The 22,492-nt window shown below is 50.4% G+C and overlaps 2 protein-coding genes across 2 annotated transcripts; both read left to right on the top strand.

Moving 5' to 3' along the window:
• Positions 1-4,281: 4,281 nt before the first annotated feature.
• Positions 4,282-8,124, top strand: LOC311164261 (keratin, type II cytoskeletal cochleal-like; the record flags this gene model as incomplete). The annotated part of the gene is made up of 9 exons (XM_084223643.1): positions 4,282-4,890; positions 5,668-5,882; positions 5,999-6,059; positions 6,220-6,315; positions 6,482-6,646; positions 6,754-6,879; positions 7,079-7,299; positions 7,662-7,696; positions 7,781-8,124. The coding sequence occupies 9 exons, from the start codon at positions 4,282-4,284 to the stop codon at positions 8,122-8,124; spliced, it is 1,872 nt and encodes a 623-aa protein (XP_084079769.1).
• Positions 8,125-12,560: 4,436 nt separating this feature from the next.
• Positions 12,561-16,139, top strand: LOC311164262 (keratin, type II cytoskeletal 6A-like; the record flags this gene model as incomplete). Its single annotated transcript, XM_084223644.1, has 9 exons — positions 12,561-13,070; positions 13,942-14,156; positions 14,273-14,333; positions 14,494-14,589; positions 14,709-14,873; positions 14,981-15,106; positions 15,224-15,444; positions 15,723-15,757; positions 15,865-16,139. 9 exons carry the CDS (start codon positions 12,561-12,563, stop codon positions 16,137-16,139), a joined length of 1,704 nt encoding a protein of 567 aa, XP_084079770.1.
• Positions 16,140-22,492: the final 6,353 nt, after the last annotated feature.

Here is a 22,492-nt window from a genome sequence, read left to right as displayed (position 1 = left end):
GCGATGCCATGGGTGTCCCGGCACCGGGAGCTGCCTGGCAGGAGGGGTTGCTCTGCCTTCCTTGCTGCGTTGTACATTTCTTTTGGCAAATATGTATAAAACTTCTCTTTCCTCCTCTCTCCTCCTGTTCTGTGTCCCTGGGGTGCTTCTGTGTGTGTCCATCCTGCTATTCCCTTTGCAGGCCTTTGGGGTCAGGGTGGGTGTGGGGCAAGTGGGGCTCATCCCTTGGGGAGGGGGCATCTCAGGCGGTGGCTAGAAGGAGGAGCTGGCCCAGGGTGGAGCTTCTGGGCAGCTTTGCTTACTTGGGAGCCCCAGGCGTGTTGCCAACGCACCTTCCCTGGAGCTCCGGCTTCCGTTCCACTAGTCCCAGCTTCCACTCCACTAGTCCCGGCTTTCAGTGACACCTGGGACATCTCACACACACCTGGAGTATTCCCAAGGAGAACAAAATTGTCCTTCAGTGCCCAGCTGCCATGATACAGTGCAGATGTAGTGTCCCCACCTCCCCCCTCCCCTGTGGGCTGCCCTCCTTCCTCTGTATGTTGCCATTTCCAATAAATTGCAGAGAATATTCACAATTTGTTGTCATTGCGTTGCTGCTTTGGGAGCTGCTCTGGGCAGGGTGGGAGAGAGGGTTTTTCTCCTGCCCATCCCCGTGTTTTGAGGGAGCAGGTCAGTGGTGGGGATGGATCAGGGCAGGTGCCCCAGCTCAGATGATGCTCTTGACTCTTTCCTGGAGGCACAAGCCTATATCTGGAATGGTGGAGGTCTAGATCCTCCGGCTGAACAATGAGAAATAAGAGCCTAGGTTGGAGATCTGGAATCCCTGAATAATGGGATGGTTTGGATTGGAAGGGACCATAAAGATTGTCCAATTCCAACCTCCTGCCATGAACAGGGACACCTTCCACATTGCTTGGTCCAAGGAGGTGTCTCACCCCTTGGACCAAGCAATGTAGTTAAGTTGCTGCTTCTAAGGTTCCTGTGGGACCATCTCCAAGTGCAGGAGACTTTGACCTGTGTTAGGTGAAGGAGATGGCACCAGTGTTGCCATGTGCAGTGGTGGGAAGGCAGGTGAATATGGATCACGATGTTGGTGAAGCACCTGCCACTGGCTGCAGTCAGCCACAAACTCATCTGCCCCAGGATGAGCCATAATTCCAGCGTGGGAACACGACAGGCTGGGAAGGTGTGATTCATCCCCATCCATGAGCTCAGGTACGATCCTCTCCCTGAGAAGCTGAGTAGTTCCCCAGCGGCTCATCCTTGCTCCTATGGCAGGAGGGAAAGATTTGGAGGAGCTCAAGGCAGGGGTTTGGGAGGGGAGTCCAGAGTGTTTCACTTGAGCTGTGCTGTGGTTCCTCCACCACCTGGAGAGATCAAAGAGGCAGAAAACACTGTTAGTGGTGGTTCAGGAGTCCCACAACAGCCTCTGGGAGTTGCTGATGTTCCCAGAGTGGATCAGGAAGCTGCAGACTGAGGAAGAGGTCCAGGAAAGGCACCAGGGAATGACTACGGGCTTCTTGGAAGAGACAATTATACCACTGGAAGCCTAGCAGGAGGGTGCCAGGGTTCGGAACGTGGCTGGGTTTGGCCCAACAAGAAGATGCTGAGAATGCTCTGAGAAGCTGGTGTTGCGCCAGGAGCATTTTGAGGTTTGGCTTGGGGAAAGAGTCACCTGTTTTGGTGCTTAATTTAAGAGTCTGTTTCTTCTCAGCTTTAAAATCAAGAACAGAGCATTGTAGTGCCATGTGAGGAGTTGTTGCAACACCTCCTCTGTGCCAGATCCATGACGGAGGCTCTTGGCTGGGTCAGATGCAAAGCCGGAGCACGGCTTTGGTCTCCAACAATGTTTTCTGCCGAGTTCACGTTTTCCCTGGTGTTGATCTTACCATGTTCAACTCCTTGTGTAAGAGATCTGAAGGATCAGTTTGGTGTTGAGTCTCACCTGAAGGAGGCTGAAGTGACTCCAGGTTTGGAATAATCTGCACATCTTGTCTGAAGATGTCAGAGTGACTCAATCTGGGCGTCTTATCTGCAGGAGCTGAGTGTGGTCAGCACCCAGGCATCTGGCTGACTTTGCAGATCTTCCTCCTCACTGTGGAACCTCCTCGTGGGATATTCCAGTGAAGTGCTGGTGCCTTCATCCCATGGGTTTGGCAGCTGGGAGGGAGGCCAGGAGAAGGGACAACCTGTTTTCTCCACCTAAACCTGAGCCACTCTGCAGCTGCCCTGGGCTGCTCGTCATGAGCAGGTGGGCTGGGCTGCTGAATGGTCTGGAGAGCTTAAATGTCCATCTGGGAGATGACCATGGAGAAACCAGCCCATCTTGATTGCCGCTGCTTTTGGAAAGGAGGGTGTCCCTCTGTGCTTTGGGGTGCTGTCCACTCTCCAGCTGCAGGAACACACACCTGGGTAACCTTTGGCCAACTTTTGGTCTGCCTCAAATCTGGATAACCTTGTCCCTCAAGGATGGGACAATCCTTGGCCAACTCTTACCTGAATCCCTTGAGAGCGGGATAACTCTTGACTAACCAGGAGCTAGTGTTCAAGTGTTACGGAGCCCCCAGGAGTGAGATAACTCTTGGCCAACTGTTGAGTCTGCCAAGGGTGGGATAACCCTCAGCTAATGATTGCCTTCCCTCAAGGGGAATGTTCTCCCCACCCTGTTCCGTGCAGACAGGGGGGCTCAGTACTCCTGTCCCAGTGACAGTCAGTGACATTTCAGTTTTTGATGCCTCTAGTTACTTTCAAACCACATTTAGTTGCCTAGATCTTATTGGGGACTCTGAAAATTCCTTTTCAAGTTCTGTGTTCATATACAGGTCTTTTGAATGGCCTTAAATTCATGTTTCAAAGGATAGAATGCGCATTTTCTGTATTTTTTTTCATTACTTGTGCTGTTTTCTAGGAAAATGTGAGCATTTATTTTCTATTTAATTAATTATATTATTTAGGTATTTAATTGATAATATCCAGGTAGATAAATCCTTTAGAATGCCTCTTAAATAGTATTTACAGACTTGGCTTCCTTTTAAACTAGAATCTACATTTTTTTGGAACACATTGTTATTATTTATATTTTCTGTAGTTAATTAAATTTCATTTACATGTAACACCAAAAAAAAGGGTTTATTTCAGAGACATTCTATAAAATACATTTCTAAACCACATTCCTAAGCCACATTCCTTTCCCAATAAATTATTTGGAAGCAAAAGGTTATACTGTGCCTTGGGGGTTGTAACAGCTCCATTTCTCAGCAGGTTTTTCCATGTCAGTCACTTCATTTTTGGAAAAAAAAAAGGTAATTAAGACGCTGTGGGATTCACCAAAGTAGCAGGAACCCCTTACCACTTCAAATTGCTCATCTGTCGCTCCTCTTCCATAGTGTTTGTCTGTCTGTCCCTGACATTGTTGCCAAATGGTTCTCAATATGTCCCTTCATTCTTCCTTAAGTTGTCACTCCCTGTCACCCTCAGAACATTGAGGAGAGTGGGATGATTCCAGTCATGTTCTTCCCTCTGCTTCAGCATCATCCAATGCCCCAGCTGGTTGTCTCAGATTTGTGGAGTTGCAAGTGGAGAGAATTTAGTCTACAGGCAGAAGACACTCCCATTGTAGTGACACCACATGCTCCAAGGAGATATTTTTCCTCTCTAGAAGGAGAATATGCTGAGTCTCCTCAAATTTTGGTGTCATGAATTCCCATTCAGGATTGGGAAACATCTCCTGAAACACAAATGCAATTTAACATATAAAAAGGAGATTAAGGGTGTGTGTAAGGAATTGTGAAAGCCATATTATAGCTGGGATTTCATCAAAACTTTTGTCTTTCTGTGGAGCTTTGATAGAGATCTCTATCTGGAATGATTGGGAGTCACTAATGAGGGCTGGATAGCCAATGAGGGGCTGCAGAAAAGGGGTTTATGAATAAAATTGATTTCCAAGATGTCATAAAGATACGAGAGTCCACTTAGTCATGGAAACGTGTCTCGAAGCTCTTGTTTTATTCACCTCTAGATTACAGGGTGTGTTTCTGGGAAGCCCCAAATATGGCAAAGCTCATGGAGAATCTGTCAACAACCCCGTGCTGATGAAAATACTAAATTGCTTTCCACCTTCACGCCCAAGCTGTCCCAGCCCACCTCCAGCAGCAGATAAAAGGGAATGCCCGAAGCTGCTGGAGCCAGAGAAGACTCTGCAGACTTCTTTCTGCCCTCATCAACTCTGTTGGTCTTTCTGCTCTTCTGGATTTTGATTCTGCTTTGAAAAAACCAGCCATGTCTCGTCAGTCTGTCTGCAGGAGCTTTGGAGTTGGGGGAAGAAAGGGATTCAGCTCCTGCTCTGCTGTCGGTGGTGGATTTGGAGGCGGTGGTGGCCGGAGCAAGATCAGCTACAGCTCATACTCCTCATCCCGGGGAGGAAGTGGAGGAGGACACTGTGGGGGGTTCAGTAGCCGGAGCCTCCACAGCATGGGGGGCAGCAGAAGGATTGCCATGGGCGGATGTTATGGTGGTGGTGGATATGGTGGCAGGATGGGTGGCTTTGGTGGAGGAATGAGCTGTGGAGGAATGGGTGGAGGTGGAATGGGTGGTGGAGGAATGGGAATGGGTGGCTTTGGTGGTGGAATGTGTGGTGGAATGGGTGGTGGAATGGGTGGTGGGGCAGGAATGGGTGGCTTTGGTGGTGGAATGGGCAGTGGGGGAATGGGTGGAATGGGTGGCTTTGGTGGTCCAGGCTTCCCTGGAGGCATCCAGCCGGTGCAAGTTGATCCCAGCCTCCTGCGTCCGGTCCATGTTGAGATTGACCCCCAGATCCAGCAAGTCAAAAACCAGGAGAAGGAGCAAATCAAGACCCTGAACAACCAGTTTGCCTCCTTCATCGACAAGGTGAGAGTTTAGGATGGGGTTTTTTGGAGGAGGAATGTCAAACAACTTTCTTGGGGTATGGACTGGGAATTTTTTCACCTACCAACGGTTGTTGGAGTTGTCAGACCAACGCCTCAGCATCAAATTGTAATTAGTCAGGTATACTTAATAAGTAACACTAAACAATAGAGCAGGTTTTGTGCTAATGGAAGATTAAAGAGAACATCTGCAGGGTATTCTGGGGATTGTCTAGCCAAGGAACTTCTGCAGCCTCATTTTGGGTGATTCAGGGCAAAGTCATGACTGTAAATTTAATTGTCCTAAGAGTACTCATTGCTGGGATTGCTTTTTGAAGAAACTTTCTTCTGAAAGTCTGATTCTAGAAACTGCAGAGCATTAAATCCCTTTCCAATACTCTTGGATTATTTTAATTTCAAATAGAAGCCAAAGAAATAGAGAATCCCTCCCAAGAGAATGCATGGGCAGTTAAGGAATAAAAATTTCATCTTTCTTGACTTCAGTGCTGGAAAGATGATCGCAAAGTCCAACCCTGATGCTATGGAAAATTGGGATGATGTTTTCTACTGGGAACATTGCTTTGTCCCCAGGGGAGAAGTTGAGAATGATTCAAAACTTAATTGTCTAATAAGAAATAAATTAAATAATGCTTCTCATGTACTTCAGGAGCTTGAGTGCCTGAATGAGACATAGATGAGGAATGATTCCCTGGGCTCGCAAATCTCCCAGCAGTGGGATGTCTCTTTGATGAATGTCTCACACACCCTTTGTTGGCTATAGGTCCGATTCCTGGAGCAGCAGAACAAGGTGCTCTCCACCAAGTGGGAGCTGCTCCAGCAGCAAGGGCCATCAGGGCCAAGGAAGAACCTGGATGTGATCTTTGAGAATTACATCCAGAACCTGCGGAGGCAGCTGGAATCAATCCTGGGGCAGCGGGGCCAGCTGGAATCGGAGCTGCAGAACATGAGGCAATATGTGGAGGAGTTCAAGACCAAGTGAGTGCAGGGGACAGACAGGGAGGGACGAGCCAGGAGAGCGGAGATGATGTGGAGAACCTGCAGGTGGAGTGACCAGGGGTCTCAGAGTCTCACCTTCTTCTGCCCTGCCTCAGGTACGAAGAGGAGATCAACCGTCGCACGGCTGCTGAGAACGAGTTTGTGGTGCTGAAGAAGGTGAGTCTGGAAGACACCAGCAGGGATAGGGTGAGGGGGGACAGGCGGTAAAGACAGGGGAAGGCCTCTGCTCCAAGATGGGCAGATCCCAACAGGAAGAGACAACAGTTCTTGTGCGATGAAAGGAAGCCGTGGTCCAATTCTGAGATCTTTCCTTTAGGATGTGGACTGTGCCTACATGACCAAAGTTGAGCTGGAAGCCAAGGTGGGAGCTCTGACAGATGAAATCAACTTCCTGAGGTGCATCTATGAGGAGGTAGGAGATCTCTCTTCTCCTCAGTGAAGTTTCAATGAGGGTGTGGTGACTAAAGTCACTGAGGTTGGACTGGGCGTCTGTGGGTTTGATCTGGAGAGGTTGCCTGGAGCTACTGCTCTTCTCTCCCCTCAAGAGATGGTGCCTTTGACTCATGTCTTGGTTGCAGGAGCTGTCTCAGATGCAGACGATCAGCCGGGACCTGTCCGTGGTGGTGTCCATGGACAACAACCGGCACCTGGACCTGGACAGCATCATCGAGGAGGTCCGGCGCCAGTACGAGCAGATTGCCCAGAGCAGCCGGGCTGAGGCCGAGGCCTGGTACCAGAGCCGGGTGAGTGGGAAGGGCTCGAGGCTCCTGGGACAATCCCTGCAGTTTGAACCACCTGAGCTTTTGGTGAGTTTTGTTCCTGATGGGTGTCTTTGTCCCCATTCTTACAGTATGAAGAGCTCCAGAACACTGCTGGAAAACACGGGGACAGCCTCCGCAACACCAAGATTGAGATCCAGGAGCTGACCAGGAATGTCCAGAGGCTGCGGGCTGAGATTGAGAATGTGAAGAAGCAGGTAAGGGATCATCAGCGTCTCATTGGTTAACAGCTGTGTGCTGGGTCAGGATGGGGTGGGTGCTGAGAAGGAAAGCAATCATGAAAATTCCCACCCTTTGGAGAAGATGGATTCTGTTTTCCCTCTAGTTCTGGCCATGAGGACGCTCCAGTAGAGGGTGGACAGAATGGATCTCACACACTGGTTTTCTCTTCCTCAGAACCAGCAGCTCCAGGCAGCCATTGCTGAGGCTGAAGAGAGGGGGGAGATGGCTGTCAAGGATGCCAGGAGGAAGCTGGAAGAGCTGGAATGTGCCCTGAACAAGGACAAGGAGGAGCTGGCTCGCCTGCTGAAGGAGTACCAGGAGCTGCTGAACACCAAAATTGCATTGGATGTTGAGATTGCTATGTACAGGAAGCTGCTGGAAGGGGAGGAGAACAGGTACTTAACTGGCATCTATTTGACTAAATTCTCGACAGACTGTAAGATGTGTGGGTAAAACCTTTGAATCTACACTAAAGATTGTTTTTGTGTCATTCATGCTCTAATTCTTAAGTATATACTAATTATATTAAGCATAAACCTACTTAAGTGGGTTTTCCATCTTAAAAGAATGTGAAGGTAAAGGTTGCTTGTTTCTTTAAAGAATAATTGGAAAATTCTAAAAAAAAAAAAAAAAAGAATAGGTTGCTAATTTTTTTAATGGATATTTGAGAAATATAAACTTGTACAAGATAGGAAAATTCTCAGCGGAAGAGCCGTGCCCTTCCCAGAGGAATAACTGGTCCAATTTTCCCTCACAGGCTGTGCAACGACAGCATGTCCAACGTCAATGTCTGTAAGTATCTGCACTGGGGTACTTCAGAAGTGGTAGAACTTGTTCTTTTGGGCAACAGGTAAGTAACCTGTGCTTCTCTTCCAGCTGTGGTAGGCAGGACAACTGTCTCTGGAGGCAGAGGAGGCATGGGAGGAGGATTCGGAGGCAGCGGCATGGGAGGAGGATTCGGAGGCGGCAGCTGTGGAATGGGAGGAGGATTCGGAGGCGGCAGCGGCATGGGAGGAGGAATGGGAGGAGGCGGCATCTGCGGAGGCGGCAGCAGCTTTGGAGGAGGCAGCATGGGCGGCAGCTGTGGGATGGGGGGAGGAATGTACGCTGGCGGCTTCTCCTCTGGAAGCGGAAGGATGTGCGGCTCTGGCGGGGGATCCTCCTCCGTGCGGAGATGCGTCACCACCACCTCGGTCAAATCTTCGGGAGTGAGATTCTGAGCCCCGAAGGTTGACAAGGAAAGAAGCACCTCCTCTCTCCTCCTGACAGCAGCCCAGCCTCCTGAAGCCCAGCTCTGGTGTCCTGCAATGGGATGAACTGTGTCCCTCCCACCCAGCTTGTCCCAGATCCTGGTCCCACCCGGCGGTTTGGTGGCGATGCCGTGGGTGTCCTGGCACTGGGAGCTGCCTGGCAGGAGGGGTTGCTCTGCCTTCCTTGCTGCGTTGTACATTTCTTTTGGCAAATATGTATAAAACTCCTCTTTCCTCCTCTCTTTCCTGGTCTGTGTCCCCACCTCCCTTCCTCTGTGTGTGTGTCCTGTCCTCCTTCCCTGGCATGTTGCCATTCCCAATAAATTGCAGAGAACATTCACGATGTTGTTGTGTCGATGTTTCGGGAGCCACTCTGGGCAGGATGGTTCATGCTTTGGGGGAGCACCTCGTTGTGAAGCTGGGGGAGGGGGGGGGGGGGTCATTCTTTGCTCAATGTCTCGTACCTGTGCTTTGATGGAGGTGAACAGGTGGGAGTGGACCAGGACATCCATCACAGCTCAAGTGATGACTCTTACCTGAGGGCACATGTCCAGGTGCTGGATGCTGGATGCTCAGTTCACACAATGCTCAGTAACTGAGCCAGCAGAAGACCAAACTGAGGAATACAGGAGCCTGCTCAATTTTTAGGCATCTCCTGACATAGTGAATCATCTAGTCCCTCTCTGGAATCCTGTAGAGTTATTCCCACACCAGATTTCTGCAATTGTTGGGTCTGGAAACCTCCAGCACAAAGAGTTCCAGTATCTTCCTAGTCATTGAGCTAATATAAGCTGCCCTGTCCCAGTTTTTTTGGGCTCACCTTTGGGCACACAGAGGCGCTCAGTGCCTCAGTGCCCATGTCACATCTCTCCATGTGTGGCAACACTCCAATTCCTGAAGCTCTAGGAGAGGGACTTTCTCAGTCCCTCTTGGATTTTGGAAGCTCTGCAAAGGGTCTGCCGAAACCTCAGATTTGGTCATGAACATTCCCAGTGCCTCGTTGCCAGATCAGTAGAGACCCACAGGGGCTGATGGATGATGAGAATCAGCAGCAGCAGGTGGGAGCCAACAGTGGATAAGAATCATCTGAGTTTTCTGTGTCTGAATGGTCTTTAGGTTGTGATGAGAGAGTGGCAGGGTAGGAGCCCCTTGGGTGGGGGAGCTGGTGAACACAGATAACAATGGATCAGGATGTTGGTCAAGCACCTGCCTCTGGTGCACACCTGGGCTGTGAGATAGCCAGGTGGGATGCACAGCTTGGCACCCAGAGAGCAGGGGGAGCACTGGAGAGCCAGGTACCATCCCTGACCAGCCGTGGGAACACACGATGGGCTGGGAAGGTGTGATTCATCCCCATCCATGAGCTCAGGTACCATCCTGACCCTGAGAAGTTGATTAGGTCCCCAGCGGCTCATCCTTGCTCCAGGAGCAGAAGAGATTTGGAGGAGCTCAAGGTGGGGGTGTCACTATAGAGTGTGACACGGCTCAGAAGGCTGTTTAGGGCCGTTTATTAAAGCAACATGTTGCCTTTATAGTTTTACAGGATATTTACATTTGCTTAACAAACACATACACTGCCCATTGGTCATGAAAAAGAAACAATAGGTGAAAAGGAGCCATGTCACTCTGTAAGCCAAATAAAGTCCATATCTTTTCACTTTCTCTCTTTCTTCATGTTGTCATGGTGATAGCCTTGGTAACTTCCTTGAGAGAGATACGGGGCTTTCCTTATCTTCAGGAAGCCTTTGCTGGCTCACAGGAGCAGCACAAAAATGTCTTTCCTACATGGGAGTTTGGGAGGGGAGTCCGGAGTGTTTGATCTGTGGTTCCTCCACCACCTGGAGAGATCAAAGAGGCAGAAAATGCTGTCAGTGGTGGTTCAGGAGTCCCACAACAGCCTCTGGGAGTTGCTGATGTTCCCAGAGTGGATCAGGAACCTGCAGACTGAGGAAGAGGTCCAGGAAAGGCAGTGGGCTCTTGGAAAAGGGAGTTCTCCCCATGTTGAAGGGTGCTGAAGCTGGATTTGTAGCTGGGTTTGGCCCAAATAAAGATGCTGAGTAGGCAATGCGTGTGCGAAGCTGGTGTTGTGCCAGGAGCACTTTGAGGTTTGGCTTGGGGCAAGAGTCACCTGTTTTGGTACTTAATCACCTGTTTCGGTGTATAATTTTAAGAGCCTGTTTCTTCTAAACTTTACAACAAACTTTACGTGGCGTTGTAGCGCTGCTGTGAAGAGTCATTGCAACACCTCCTCCGTGCTCCTGGCTGGGTCAGATGAGAAGCCAAAGCGTGGCTCGGTCTCAATCCATGTTTTCTGCCGAGTTCACATTTTCCTTGGTGTTGATGATTCTGCTGTGCACAGCTCCTTGCGCAAGAGATCTAAGGGCATGGCTGGAGCCCAGCTGCCTGTCGAGTTTTACCTGGAGGAGACTCGGGTGACTCCAGGTTTGGAATAATCTGCACATCTTGTCTGAAGACGTCAGAGTGACTCAATCTGGGCGTCTTATCTGCAGGAGCTGAGTGTGGTCAGCACCCAGGCATCTGGCTGACTTTGCAGATCTTCCTCCTCACTGTGGAACCTCCTCGTGGGATATTCCAGTGAAGTGCTGGTGCCTTCATCCCATGGGTTTGGCAGCTGGGAGGGAGGCCAGGAGAAGGGACAACCTGTTTTCTCCACCTAAACCTGAGCCACTCTGCAGCTGCCCTGGGCTGCTCGTCATGAGCAAGTGGGCTGGGCTGCTGAATGGTCTGGAGAGCTTAAATGTCCATCTGGGAGATGACCATGGAGAAACCAGCCCATCTTGATTGCAGCTGCTTTTGGAAAGGAGGGTGTCCCCTCTGTGCTTTGGGGGTGCTGTCCACTCTCCAGCTGCAGGAACACACACCTGGGTAACCTTTGGCCAACCATGACTTGTGTCCCCCGAGGGTGGGATAGCCCTTTGGCAACTGTTTAGTCCCTTAATGGAGGGATGATCCTTGGCCAACTGTTGCATCCTTCAATTGCTGAATAACTGCTGGCAGCTGTTGAGTCCTTAAGGGTGGAATAATCTTGGCCAACATTTGAATCCCCCATCAAGGGTAACATCCTCTCCTTCCTCCCATTCCACACAGTATGTGGCTCCAGAAGCCTCATCCCAGTGACAATCAATGAAATTCCTGTTTCTGATTCCTCCAGTGCCTTTTGGATGTGTTTTCCTGGGCTGTTTATCCAAAGTGTTTGCTGTGTCCATGGCCACCAGCTGGTTCCTAGGGATGCTTTCAAACCACATTTACCTGCCCAAATCTCTCTGATGTGAAACTCAACACATGCACCTGGGAAGCTTAAAGAAAGGGTTTTTTTTGAGTGGTGAAGTGCTTCAAGATATGTATTTCCCTTGACTTTTATTCATGATTTTCCGGAAATAAAAACAAAGGAAATGTTGGTGTTTTTTACCAATAAAATCAATAAATGTAACAAAAATATTTATCTGGTTAGTGAGGCTCAGAAGGTACATCACAAGATGTTCTTCACGTGAGTGTCCGAACACATTGCTGCGGAGCTGGTGCATGAAATGGAACATTATTGTCAGTCATCATTACCGTCTGACATTACAGTCATCTACTGCCTGGAGCGTCCTTTCCATCCTCTGTGGTTTGACAATCCCTGTGGCCACTGGAAAAGCACAAGCAAAGAGTGCTTCCTTGTTCTCTTGCTCTGGTGCTCAGAATCCCAGGACCTGGTTGTCTCAGATTTTGTGGGACACACTTTAGAGGGAAAAATCCCACATGATGCTCTTAGGAAGGAACTAGGCAGCACCTTTCCGGTTAAAACCAGAAATGCTGACCCCTGTTAAATGCTAACGATGCGGCATTTTTCCACTTGGAAAGCCATTGGGAATTTTCTGCTTAACAAGGAGATGCAATGTTTGCTTGGGGGAATTGTGAAAGCCTCATTCTATCTGGGTTTCACCAAAATCCTTGCCTGGTGTGGAGTGTCAGGCAAAAAATCTGGAGTCAGACAACCTGTGGAGTTGTTAGGAGCAGGCAGGGAAGTGGGAGGAGGGAAGAACATGACAACACCACTGTAAAATATATTTTTCCAGATGACATAAAGATATGGGAGTCCACTTACTCACAGAGACCTGCCTCAGTGCTCCTGCTTTTCCCTCTGCATGGCGAAGCGGATTTCTGGGTGGAGTCACCAATTTGGCAAAAAATCTGTTAACCGCACCAAGCTGATGAAGACAGTAAATTTGTTTCCTCTTCACGCCCAAGCTGTCCCAGCCCACCTCCAGGAGCAGATAAAAGGGAATGCCTGGAGCTGTGGAGACAGAGAAGACTCTGAGCACTTCTCTCTGCCCTCAGCACCAGCTCAGCTCTGTGGATCTCCTCATCTTCCCCAGTTTTGGCTCTTTGGAGGAGAAGCAGTCATGTCTCGTCAGTCTGTCTGCAGGAGCTTCGGAGTTGGGAGCAAAAGGGGCTTTAGCTCCTGCTCTGCTGTTGGTGGTGGCTTTGGAGGCGGCAGCCGGAGCAGGATCAGCTACAGCTCGTTCTCCACATCCAGGGGGATCGGAGGTGGCAGTGGACGCTGCGGAGGATTCAGCAGCCGGAGCCTCCACAACCTGGGGGGCAGCACAAGGATTTCCATGGGCAGCTCTTATGGCAATGGCTACGGATGTAGAATTGGTGGCTTTGGTGGAGGATTTCCAGGAGGATTTGGTGGCTTTGGAGGAGGTGTCATTGGTGGAGGAATGGGTGGCTTTTGTGGCCCCATCAGAGGTGGTCCTGGGTTCCCTGGAGGCATCCAACCGGTGCAGGTGGACCCAACCCTCCTGCGGCCAGTCCATGTTGACATTGACCCTCAGATCCAGCAAGTGAAGTGCCAGGAGAAGGAGCAGATCAAGACTCTGAACAACCAGTTTGCCTCCTTCATTGACAAGGTGAGAGGTTGGAGCTGGATTTGCTTGGGAATGGGAAAACTGCAGGAATTCCTTGTGCTCTAGAGAAGGAAATATCGTCCTTCTCAGCTCAGTGTTGGGCTGTAATTGTTTCCTTTGGTTTCCATCTGGTTTCCTCCTGAGGAAGTGTCAAAATTTAGCATCCACAGAAAAACTGAACAACTTTCTCCAGGTTTGGTGGATGCACACTGGTTTTCAATCCAGCGCAGACAAGCCAAAGGGATGGGTATATACTCAGTGACCAAAGTGTTTCTTTAAGTCTGTCCTTTCTCTGGGATAATTTTTTCTCAAGGAACTTAAAATCAAGGAATGAAATTTTAAAAATTTCCCAACCATTTCTTCTTTCAGTTTAAGCGAGATGAGCTCCCTTTAATTATCTGAACTGGGAGAATGTTGGTTATAAGTGTGCTCCATGTCTTTTAAATACATGATGTGCATATGGAATAATTTCTGTGTCTGATAAGGGGAACGTTCTTGAATACGGAGACCAAAGGGATTTAATTCACTGGTACGTTAAAAAGGATCTGATGCTCCTGAAAATTAATGTCAAAAAATCCCTACTGGTATTGGAAATAATTTGTAGGATTGGAATGGAAGCATTTCAGTAACTACCACCCCCCCCAAACAAAAAAAAAAGAAAAAAAAAAGAGAGCATAAATGCATAAATGCAGGAGGAGAAAAGAGGAATTTAAGGATAATGGGGAAAAAAACGAGAAAGAAGGGAGGAATTTTCCCCTTGGAAGCAGTGGGAAGGGTTTTGGGGAAGGATTCCCATGGCTTTCCAAAGCTCCCAGGAGGTTTCAGCAGTAGATGTCTCTCTGGTTAATGTCTCACATCCCTTTGTTGGCTATAGGTCCGATTCCTGGAGCAGCAGAACAAGGTGCTCTCCACCAAGTGGGAGCTGCTCCAGCAGCAAGGGCCTTCGGGGCCAAGGAAGAACCTGGATGTGATCTTTGAGAATTACATCCAGAACCTCCGGAGGAGGCTGGAGTCTCTGCTGGGGCAGCGGGGCCAGCTGGAATCGGAGCTGCAGAACATGAGGCAATATGTGGAGGAGTTCAAGACCAAGTGAGTGCAGGGGACAGACAGGGAGGGACGAGCCAGGAGAGCGGAGATGATGTGGAGAACCCGCAGGTGGAGTGACCAGGGGTCTCAGAGTCTCACCTTCTTCTGCCCTGCCTCAGGTACGAAGAGGAGATCAACCGTCGCACGGCTGCTGAGAACGAGTTTGTGGTGCTGAAGAAGGTGAGTCTGGAAGACACCAGCAGGGATAGGGTGAGGGGGGACAGGAGGTAAAGACAGGGGAAGGCCTCTGCTCCAAGATGGGCAGATCCCAACAGGAAGAGACAACAGTTCTTGTGCGATGAAAGGAAGCCCTGGTCCAATTCTGAGATCTTTCCTTTAGGATGTGGACTGTGCCTACATGACCAAAGTTGAGCTGGAAGCCAAGGTGGGAGCTCTGACAGATGAAATCAACTTCCTGAGGTGCATCTACGAGGAGGTAGGAGATCTCTCTTCTCCTGGGGGACTGGTGTTGCAATGAGGAGGGCAAACATTGAGGTTGGACAGGGTGTCTGGGTGGATTTAGGCTTGAGATGGTGACTCATGTCTTGTTTGCAGGAGCTGGCTCAGATGCAGACGATCAGCCGGGACCTGTCCGTGGTGGTGTCCATGGACAACAACCGGCACCTGGACCTGGACAGCATCATCGAGGAGGTCCGGCGCCAGTACGAGCAGATTGCCCAAAACAGCCGGGCTGAGGCCGAGGCCTGGTACCAGAGCCGGGTGAGTGGGAAGGGCTCGAGGCTCCTAGGACAATCCCTGCAGTTTGAACCACCTGAGCTTTTGGTCAGTTTTGTTCCTGATGGGTGTCTTTGTCCCCATTCTTACAGTATGAAGAGCTCCAGAGCACAGCCGGCCGGCACGGGGACAGCCTCCGCAACACCAAGATTGAGATCCAGGAGCTGTCCAGGAATGTCCAAAGGCTGCGGACAGAGATTGAGAATGTGAAGAAGCAGGTGGGGGTTGTCCAGTGTCTCATGGGTTCTTTCTGTTTTCCCTCCAGTTTGTGCCATGAGGATGCTCCAGTAGAGGGTGGGCAGAGGGAATTATGAAATTTACTTTCTTCTCCACAGAACCATCATCTGCAGTCAGCCATTGCTGAAGCTGAGGAGAGGGGGGAGATGGCCACCAAGGATGCCAGGAGGAAGCTGGAAGAGCTGGAATGTGCCCTGAGCAAGGACAAGGAGGAGCTGGCTCGCTTGCTGAAGGAGTACCAGGAGCTGCTGAACATCAAGATTGCACTGGATGTTGAGATTGCTATGTACAGGAAGCTGCTGGAGGGGGAGGAGAACAGGTGAGACCTCCCATCATTGGCTGGGCCAGGGTTCTCTCCCATCTTGGGACAGATTCATCTTTAATCATCCCTCACAACACATTTAACATCAAAATTTGGTACTCTCCTTTTTTTCCTCTGTATTTTGAAGCCCAAACAGAAACATGGTTCCCACAGGGAATACTTCTCAGGGGGCTGGATTGATCTTATATGAAACAAGATATAAATGGAATATTTGGGGAAGAGTTTTGATTCTGACTGTATATAGATTTATAACTGATGTTCCTCTCCCTACACAGGCTCTGCTTAGAGAACCCCTCCAATGTGAATGTCTGTAAGTATTCACACATTGTTTTCTGTGCCGAGTTACCTTTATCCTTGGTTTTGTAAAGATTCCCAGGATGTTGCCTAGTGTTCAATGAGCCTCTCCCTCTCTTCCAGCTGTGGTGGGCAGAACCACCGTGTGCGGAGGCAGATCTGGCAGCTTCGGAGCCAGCAATGGCCTGAGCGGAGGAGCAGTGTGCACAGTCGGTGGTGGGAACATCATTGGCGGCAGCTGTGGTGTGGGAGGAGGGATCCTCAGTGGAGGCTTCTCCTCTGGGAGTGGGAGGATGTGCAGCACTGCAGGTGGCAGCTTCATGGCTGGGGGGGGCTCCTCCTCTGTGCGGAGATGCGTCACCACCACGACGGTCAAATCCTCCGGGCTCAAATACTGAGCCCTCATGTCCGTCCTCCCAGGGAAAGCAGCACCTTCCTCTTCCTCCCACCAGCAGCACAGCCCCTTCCATCCCCATTGGTATTCAGGAGGAAAGAAACTGTGTCTGGGGGAAATCTCCCCAAAGTGAGGTTGAAATCAAGACACATCCCTCTGGCCCAGCCTGGCTCTCACTGAGCCCCACTGGGTGAAACATCTCCCTCGTGGGTCCCCAGCCCTGCAGAGCTCCCCGGCGCTGCTGCACCAGCTGAGGAAGAGCTTGTGGAAAACTGCTCTTTCCTGTCACTTTTTAAGGCCTGTGTTTCCCTTGCACCCCTCATGGGTCCCCCTCATCCTGCTCCAGCTGTGTCAGGAGCCCACATGAACAGAAGGAAGGAGATGATGCCCCACAGTCAGATTTAGGAGTGAGAAACAGGTCTCTGGAGTTGTCCACCTTCCCCAAGGTGGAGTAATTTGGCAGCTTTAATCTTTTACGGATCCTTCTCCCTCCTCTCCTTCCTGCCTGGAATGTGTGGCCCTGTTGCTCCCCTCTGTCATGTGAATCAGCTGCTTCCTGCCAGTGCTCTGGCCCCAGGGTCCTTCAGTACCAATAAACTGCAGAGAGCTGAAGATATTTTTGTGTTGTCTCATCACTTGGTGCTCCCCAGCAGGGGAGAAGCACGGGTTTGCCCTGGGTCAGGGTGATCGCAGGACAAATACAAACTGAACAGAGAAAGAATTGAGAGCAGGCCTGAGAGAAGGACTTGGGGGTACTGATGGGGGAGAGCTGGATCAGCCCCATCCCAGAGACCCCCGAGCCTGGGCTGAGTCTCCAGCATGAGCAGCAGGGGAGGGGCTGTTCTGCTCTGCTCAGGCGAGACCCCACCTGCAGAGCTGCTCCAGCCCGGGGGTCCAGCACAGGGAGCATGAGGAGGTACTGGAGAGAGTCCAGAGGAGGCCACAGGGCTGCTCCGAGGGCTGGAGCTCCTCTGGGGCCAGGCTGGAAGATCTGGGGGTGCTCACCTGCAGAGAAGGGAAAGGAGACCTTTAAGCCCTTTCCAAGGGGCTCCAGGAGAGCTGGAGAGGGGCCTGGAAAGGGAGTGATGGGACAAGAGGTGATGGCTTCAAACTGGAAAAGAGGAGAGTTAGATGGAATGTTGGGAAGGAATTCCTCCCTGTGAGAGTGATGAGGCACTGGAATGGACTTCCATGAGATTGCCCCATCCCTGGAAGTGTCCAAGGCCAGGCTGGATGGGGCTTTGAGCAATCTGGGATGGAAGAAGTTGTTCCTGTCTATAGCAGAGGGTGGAATGGCATGAGCTTTAAGATCCTGTCCAACCCAAACCCTTCCATAATCCTATTTTGAGCTGATTTAGATGATCTTGTGGGAATGTCAAGGTGTTTCCTCGGGCATCACCGTGAGAACTAGGATTCATTATTCCCATTTGGGGCTTGGGCTGGCTGGAGGTGGGCAGGAGCTTGGAGCAACCTGGTCTAATGGAAGGTGTTCCTGCCTATTGTGGAATCCTCTGAATCCTCCTCCTCAGGGAAATCCCCAGGGCCTTGCCTTGGAAGAATATACCATAGAGTTTTTCCCATTCTAAGCTGATAGAGAGGACTCAGCCCATGGTGCTCTGCAGCACTACTGCCAATCTACATTAGATTGCCTCCTCCATTGGCCAGTTGACACTGCCCACCCCAATTATTTATCCCTCATTGCCCCTACAGGTTGCTGCCCTTTGCCCGCCCCTGTGCCCTCAGGTCATTGGTCACTGACCCCACACTGAAGTCGTGCAGACCACATGATTTTGTCTCTGATCCTTTTGGTGTGGTGGATGCAATAAACTCTCTCTGGAATATATCACACAAAGGCCCTTTCTGCCTTTCCTCCGTTGAGCTATCTGTGGGATGTGTGTGCTGTTCTCGTGGCCTTTCTCTGAGCAGCTTCTGAAGGAAATGACTCAAAGAAGGTTGCAGCATTTCTACCACCCTGCCATGCTGCACCAGCCCACGGCAGGAGTGGAACTGCATGGACTTTAGGATCCCTTCCCACATTCTGTGAACATCTCATTCCAGCTCCTGCCACGGACGAGTCTCCAGTGGGGGGTTGGAGCCAGGGTGAGGAGGATAAATCCTCCCCAGGGCTGGCACAAGGATGAGCAGCACCCTCTGCCTGTCTGGCTAGGCTCTTACACCAGTTCCTGTGAGTGGTGGGAAGGTCTGACAACTCTGAGTGGACACAAATTACTCACAAAGGAAAAAAACCCAACAGCGTGAAAGAATAAGCCAGGGCCCAGAACCTGCCGTCAGAGCTCCAGGTTGCTCAGCCAGCTTAGTCATTAGCCCTCTCCAAATTACATCCCATTGCAACCAAATTAATTTGATTAACGCTTGACTGGATTCTTCTGTAGCTCTGGGAGGGGTGAGAGGTGAATCAGCCCTGACTTCTCTGCAGTGTGTGTGTTATGGGGAGTGGGACCAGATGGGATTTAAGGTCCTTTCCTACTTCAGCCATTCCATGATTCTATGATTGATCTGGCACAGATAAAAATATGGAAATGGAGATCAATGTTGTCAAATCCTTGTCATCTAAATGAACAAAATAAGGAAGAAATGATTGTTTTAATTTGAACCAGTGTTACTTTCCTGCTGTTTTTCTTATTTACCCCCAAATTTCCTTCCAGTTCACCCTCCAGACTTCTGAATTATGTTTACAACAGGCTGCAATGTGTCTTATCCTCCTGTTTGAGTCAAAATCAACATTTCTGATTCTAAAATTCATAGGTTGGGATGAGAAAGATCAAAAAGTCATGGCCCTCTTCCTTATCCCAGGGAAGAGTCTGAAATAATATCCTTCTTCCTCATCCCAGGGAAGAGTCCAGGGACAGAAATGGACCCAGGTGGTTCAAAGCCCAGGAGTGTCCTGGGAACACCCTTGGGAAGGTGGCAGAGAGGACAGAGATCTCCAGCCTGTTGAAGCCCAGGAAGCTAAAGGTGCTGACGCCATCCTGCCAAAAACCACGGGATTTTTCTGAGTTCCCTGAGTTTTTCCTGGAAAGGAGCCAAGAGGTGCCGGGGTTTATCATTCCCATCTGCTGCACTCATGAAAAAGGGAGTTGAAGGAAATTGCTCAAGTGCATTGTGCTGGGATGAAAGGGTTGGGATCCCCTTTGCCTGCTCGGTGAGGCACTGTGAGAGCTGCTGGATCTCATCCAGGGATGCCATGAAAGACACTGAGGGGCTGGAGCGTGTCCAGAGACAGGAACAGAGCTGGGGAAGGGCAGGAGCACAAGGAGAAGCGTCTGGAGAGATCCTGAGGAGCAGCTGAGGGAGCTGGGGAGGCTCAGACTGGAGGGAACGAGGCTTGGGGGAGACCTTCTCACTCTCCAGGACTCCCTGAAAGGAGGGTGCCACCAGGTTGGCGTTGGAGAGCAGGGAAAAGTCATTGCTTCTCTGGGATCAGGGCTGTGCAGGATCTTTTACATTAGAACATGGGAAGAAACTGAATTGGTACCGTGTTTTATGAGCTCCTTAGGAAGTTAACCCAAGTGGGATTTTTTTAATTGGCTGTAATTAGGTCTGTAATGAGTTTTTAATTGTTACTAATCATGTTTATGGTGGGAGGGCCTTGTGAGCCACCATGTTTTTTCCCCTGGGTGGGTCGTTGTGCAAACATGGAGGAGACTCCCCTCAATTTGGGTTTGCTGGGGAGCAGGAAATATTTGCTTTTGTGAAAAGCACTGGTTTGTCACCTGGAAGGAGACCACCCTCTGCATCCTCCAGACTGGTGTTTACCTGGCACACTTCTCCTGAGCAGCTGGAGGATTGGACATTCAGAGGAAGTAATTAAGAAGCAGAGGTTAAAGGAGGTTAAAATTGGGGATCAGCATCCTTTGGTCCCCTCTCTGCACTTCAAACAGCAACACCCCCAGTTTTGTCCCCCTCCAACTCGACTGGTCTAAAGAAACAGCTCAGATGTGCACTAGAAAACCCTCTGACCTCCTCAAGAGAGACCAAAATCAGCAGCTCATGGAAGCAGTGACAGCTACAGAGTATCTGGGCTTGGGAGGAGGTTAAAGCTCCTGTGGGCAAATACATTTACAAAGGTACCTAAAGCTCTGCAACTTCCCAAGAAATTTAGCTAAGGGAAACTTCCCTTTGCTTTCCACACTAGGCTCCTGATGTTTAATCCTGAATACTCCATCACCTCCTTTCCTGCTCTTTCGACCCTGCCTTGGGCTCCTTGTGAGTGAATCAACTGCCAGGCTTCAGGGCTGACTTGTGCTGGCATCCAGAGAAATCTGTGTCCCAGAGCATCATCTGTGGCTGTGCAGAAAAATTTGGGCTTTTCATCTAATTAATATTCACCCCAGCTTTGCTTGGACAGGTTGAACTGACATCTGAGCACTTTTGCTGCTGGACTTGGCCCCTGTTGGATGCTGTTCCTCCTCTGAACAAAACAGCTACTGCCACCCAGCCCCATGACCTGGATGAGCTGCCTGGGAATGCAGTGCCTCCTGCTCCCTCCCTGCTCCATCCAGGGCTGCCTCAGCTCCAGCTGGGACGGGTAGAGCCAGATTTGCACAACTTATGGCAACTGCATCATCCTCACCTGCTGCTGACAGAGACTATTCCTCCTCTTCCTCCTCCCACCCTTGGGATGGTGGTGCTTCCTGAGCTTCATCCTCCTTCCACACTCCCTAGTTCTGTCCTTGGAGTGGAATGATAATCCACAGCGTTTATAGGCAGGACCCCAAAACTCACATTATCTGACCAATTTTGTCGGAGCGTGGTAGAATCAATTCTACCTGTCCCGTGGCCTGGGGACTCAGCTGGTCTAGTGGGGGTGGACACAGCCACAAAATGTCACAAAATGTCACTGGAAGGTTTGGAGCCTGTGCAAGGGCAAGTTCTCTGACACAGCTGAATCTGCTGGTGACCTCCAGGTGCTGCTGTGACACCCAAACCTGTCAGTGACCTCAAGACCCCTCTCACACACCTGAACCTGTCACTGTCCTCCAGGTCCTGCTGTGAAACATTTGAACCTGCCATTGTTCTCCAGACCTTCTGACATACCTGAATCTGTTACTGTCCTCCATCCTGCTCTGACAACTGAACCTGACAGTGACCTCCAGGTGCTGCTCTGACACCAGAACCTGTCCCTGTCCTCCAGGCCAATGACAAATTAACTTTCCCATAAGTTATGGGTCAGGCTGAGACAGGAATTTCGGGTTGGGTACAAACCCACCACCGTTCCAGGTCATGACTCCAGCTGACAATCAGGAAGAAAGTGACAGGAGAAGAAGTGGGTTGTGCCCATGTTTGTGGTTGGTATCTCTGGGCTGGGGGGGGGGGGTCTCTGCTGAGTCTGATCCATTCAGGATTTGATCTGGGGCCAGAATCAGCTGAAATGGGAAGTGTTCTGTGTGTCAGCCTTGGACAAGGACCTCTTCTGGCCCTGGGGGCCTTGGAGCCGCCTCCCTCCACCCCCACAAAACTTCTCACTGAATGAATTCTTCCATTTTTGGGGGGGATCTGCAGGTGTTTGTGACCCCCTGGAGTAAAGGTTGGACTGGTAGCCAAGGAGTCAAGCCCTTCACCCAGAATTACTTTCCATGGGGTATTCTCTGGGAAATCCATTTGAGGGCCTCACTGCCCTCACAGAGAGGAATTTCTTCCCAATACCCCACCTAACCCTGCCCTCTGGCAGTGGAAAGCCATTTCCCCTTGTTCTGGCACTCCAGGCCTTGTCCCCAGTCCCTCTCCAGCTGACCTTCCAGTCCCTTGGGGCACTGGAAGGTGCTCCAAGGTCTCCTTTCCCTTCTCCTCTCCAGGTGAGCACCCCCAGCTCTCCCAGCCTGGCTCCAGAGGGACTTCAGCTTTTGGAGCATCTCCCTGGCCTCCTCTGGACTCATTCCAGCAGCTCCTCATCCTCTCTATTTGAACAACACTCTCAGGCTTGTAGGGATTCTCCTGATCAAGGCCAGGAGTTGGACTTGATGATCCCTGTCTGTCCCTTCAGGAACTCTAGATATTCCAGGATTCTATACCTGTCAAAGCTCTTAAACTGGCCTTCCCCAGACCACCCTCAGGCCTTTCCCTCCGCAGGCAGGAGATTTCCTCTGGAACCATCATGGTTTTGGTGCTTTTTGTGCAGCTTTACCTTTTCTGTGCCAGCCTCATTGTCCTGTGGCTGCTCCTTCTGCTGCTGAAGAGGCAATCCCAGCCATTCGGATCCATCAATAGAGGGATTTACTCAATTGATCGCAAAGTCTGACCTTGATTGGGCTAATTATGAGCTAGGACTCCAGCCCAGGTGGAGCTGGGTGTAGTCACCCTCCTGCTGCTGATGCTGCCCTCAGAGAGCAGCATCAG

This window comes from Fringilla coelebs (genome assembly GCF_963513975.1).
Source record: "Fringilla coelebs genome assembly, chromosome: 30".
NCBI lineage: Eukaryota > Metazoa > Chordata > Aves > Passeriformes > Fringillidae > Fringilla > Fringilla coelebs.
This window is presented reverse-complemented; position numbering and strand designations above follow the sequence as displayed.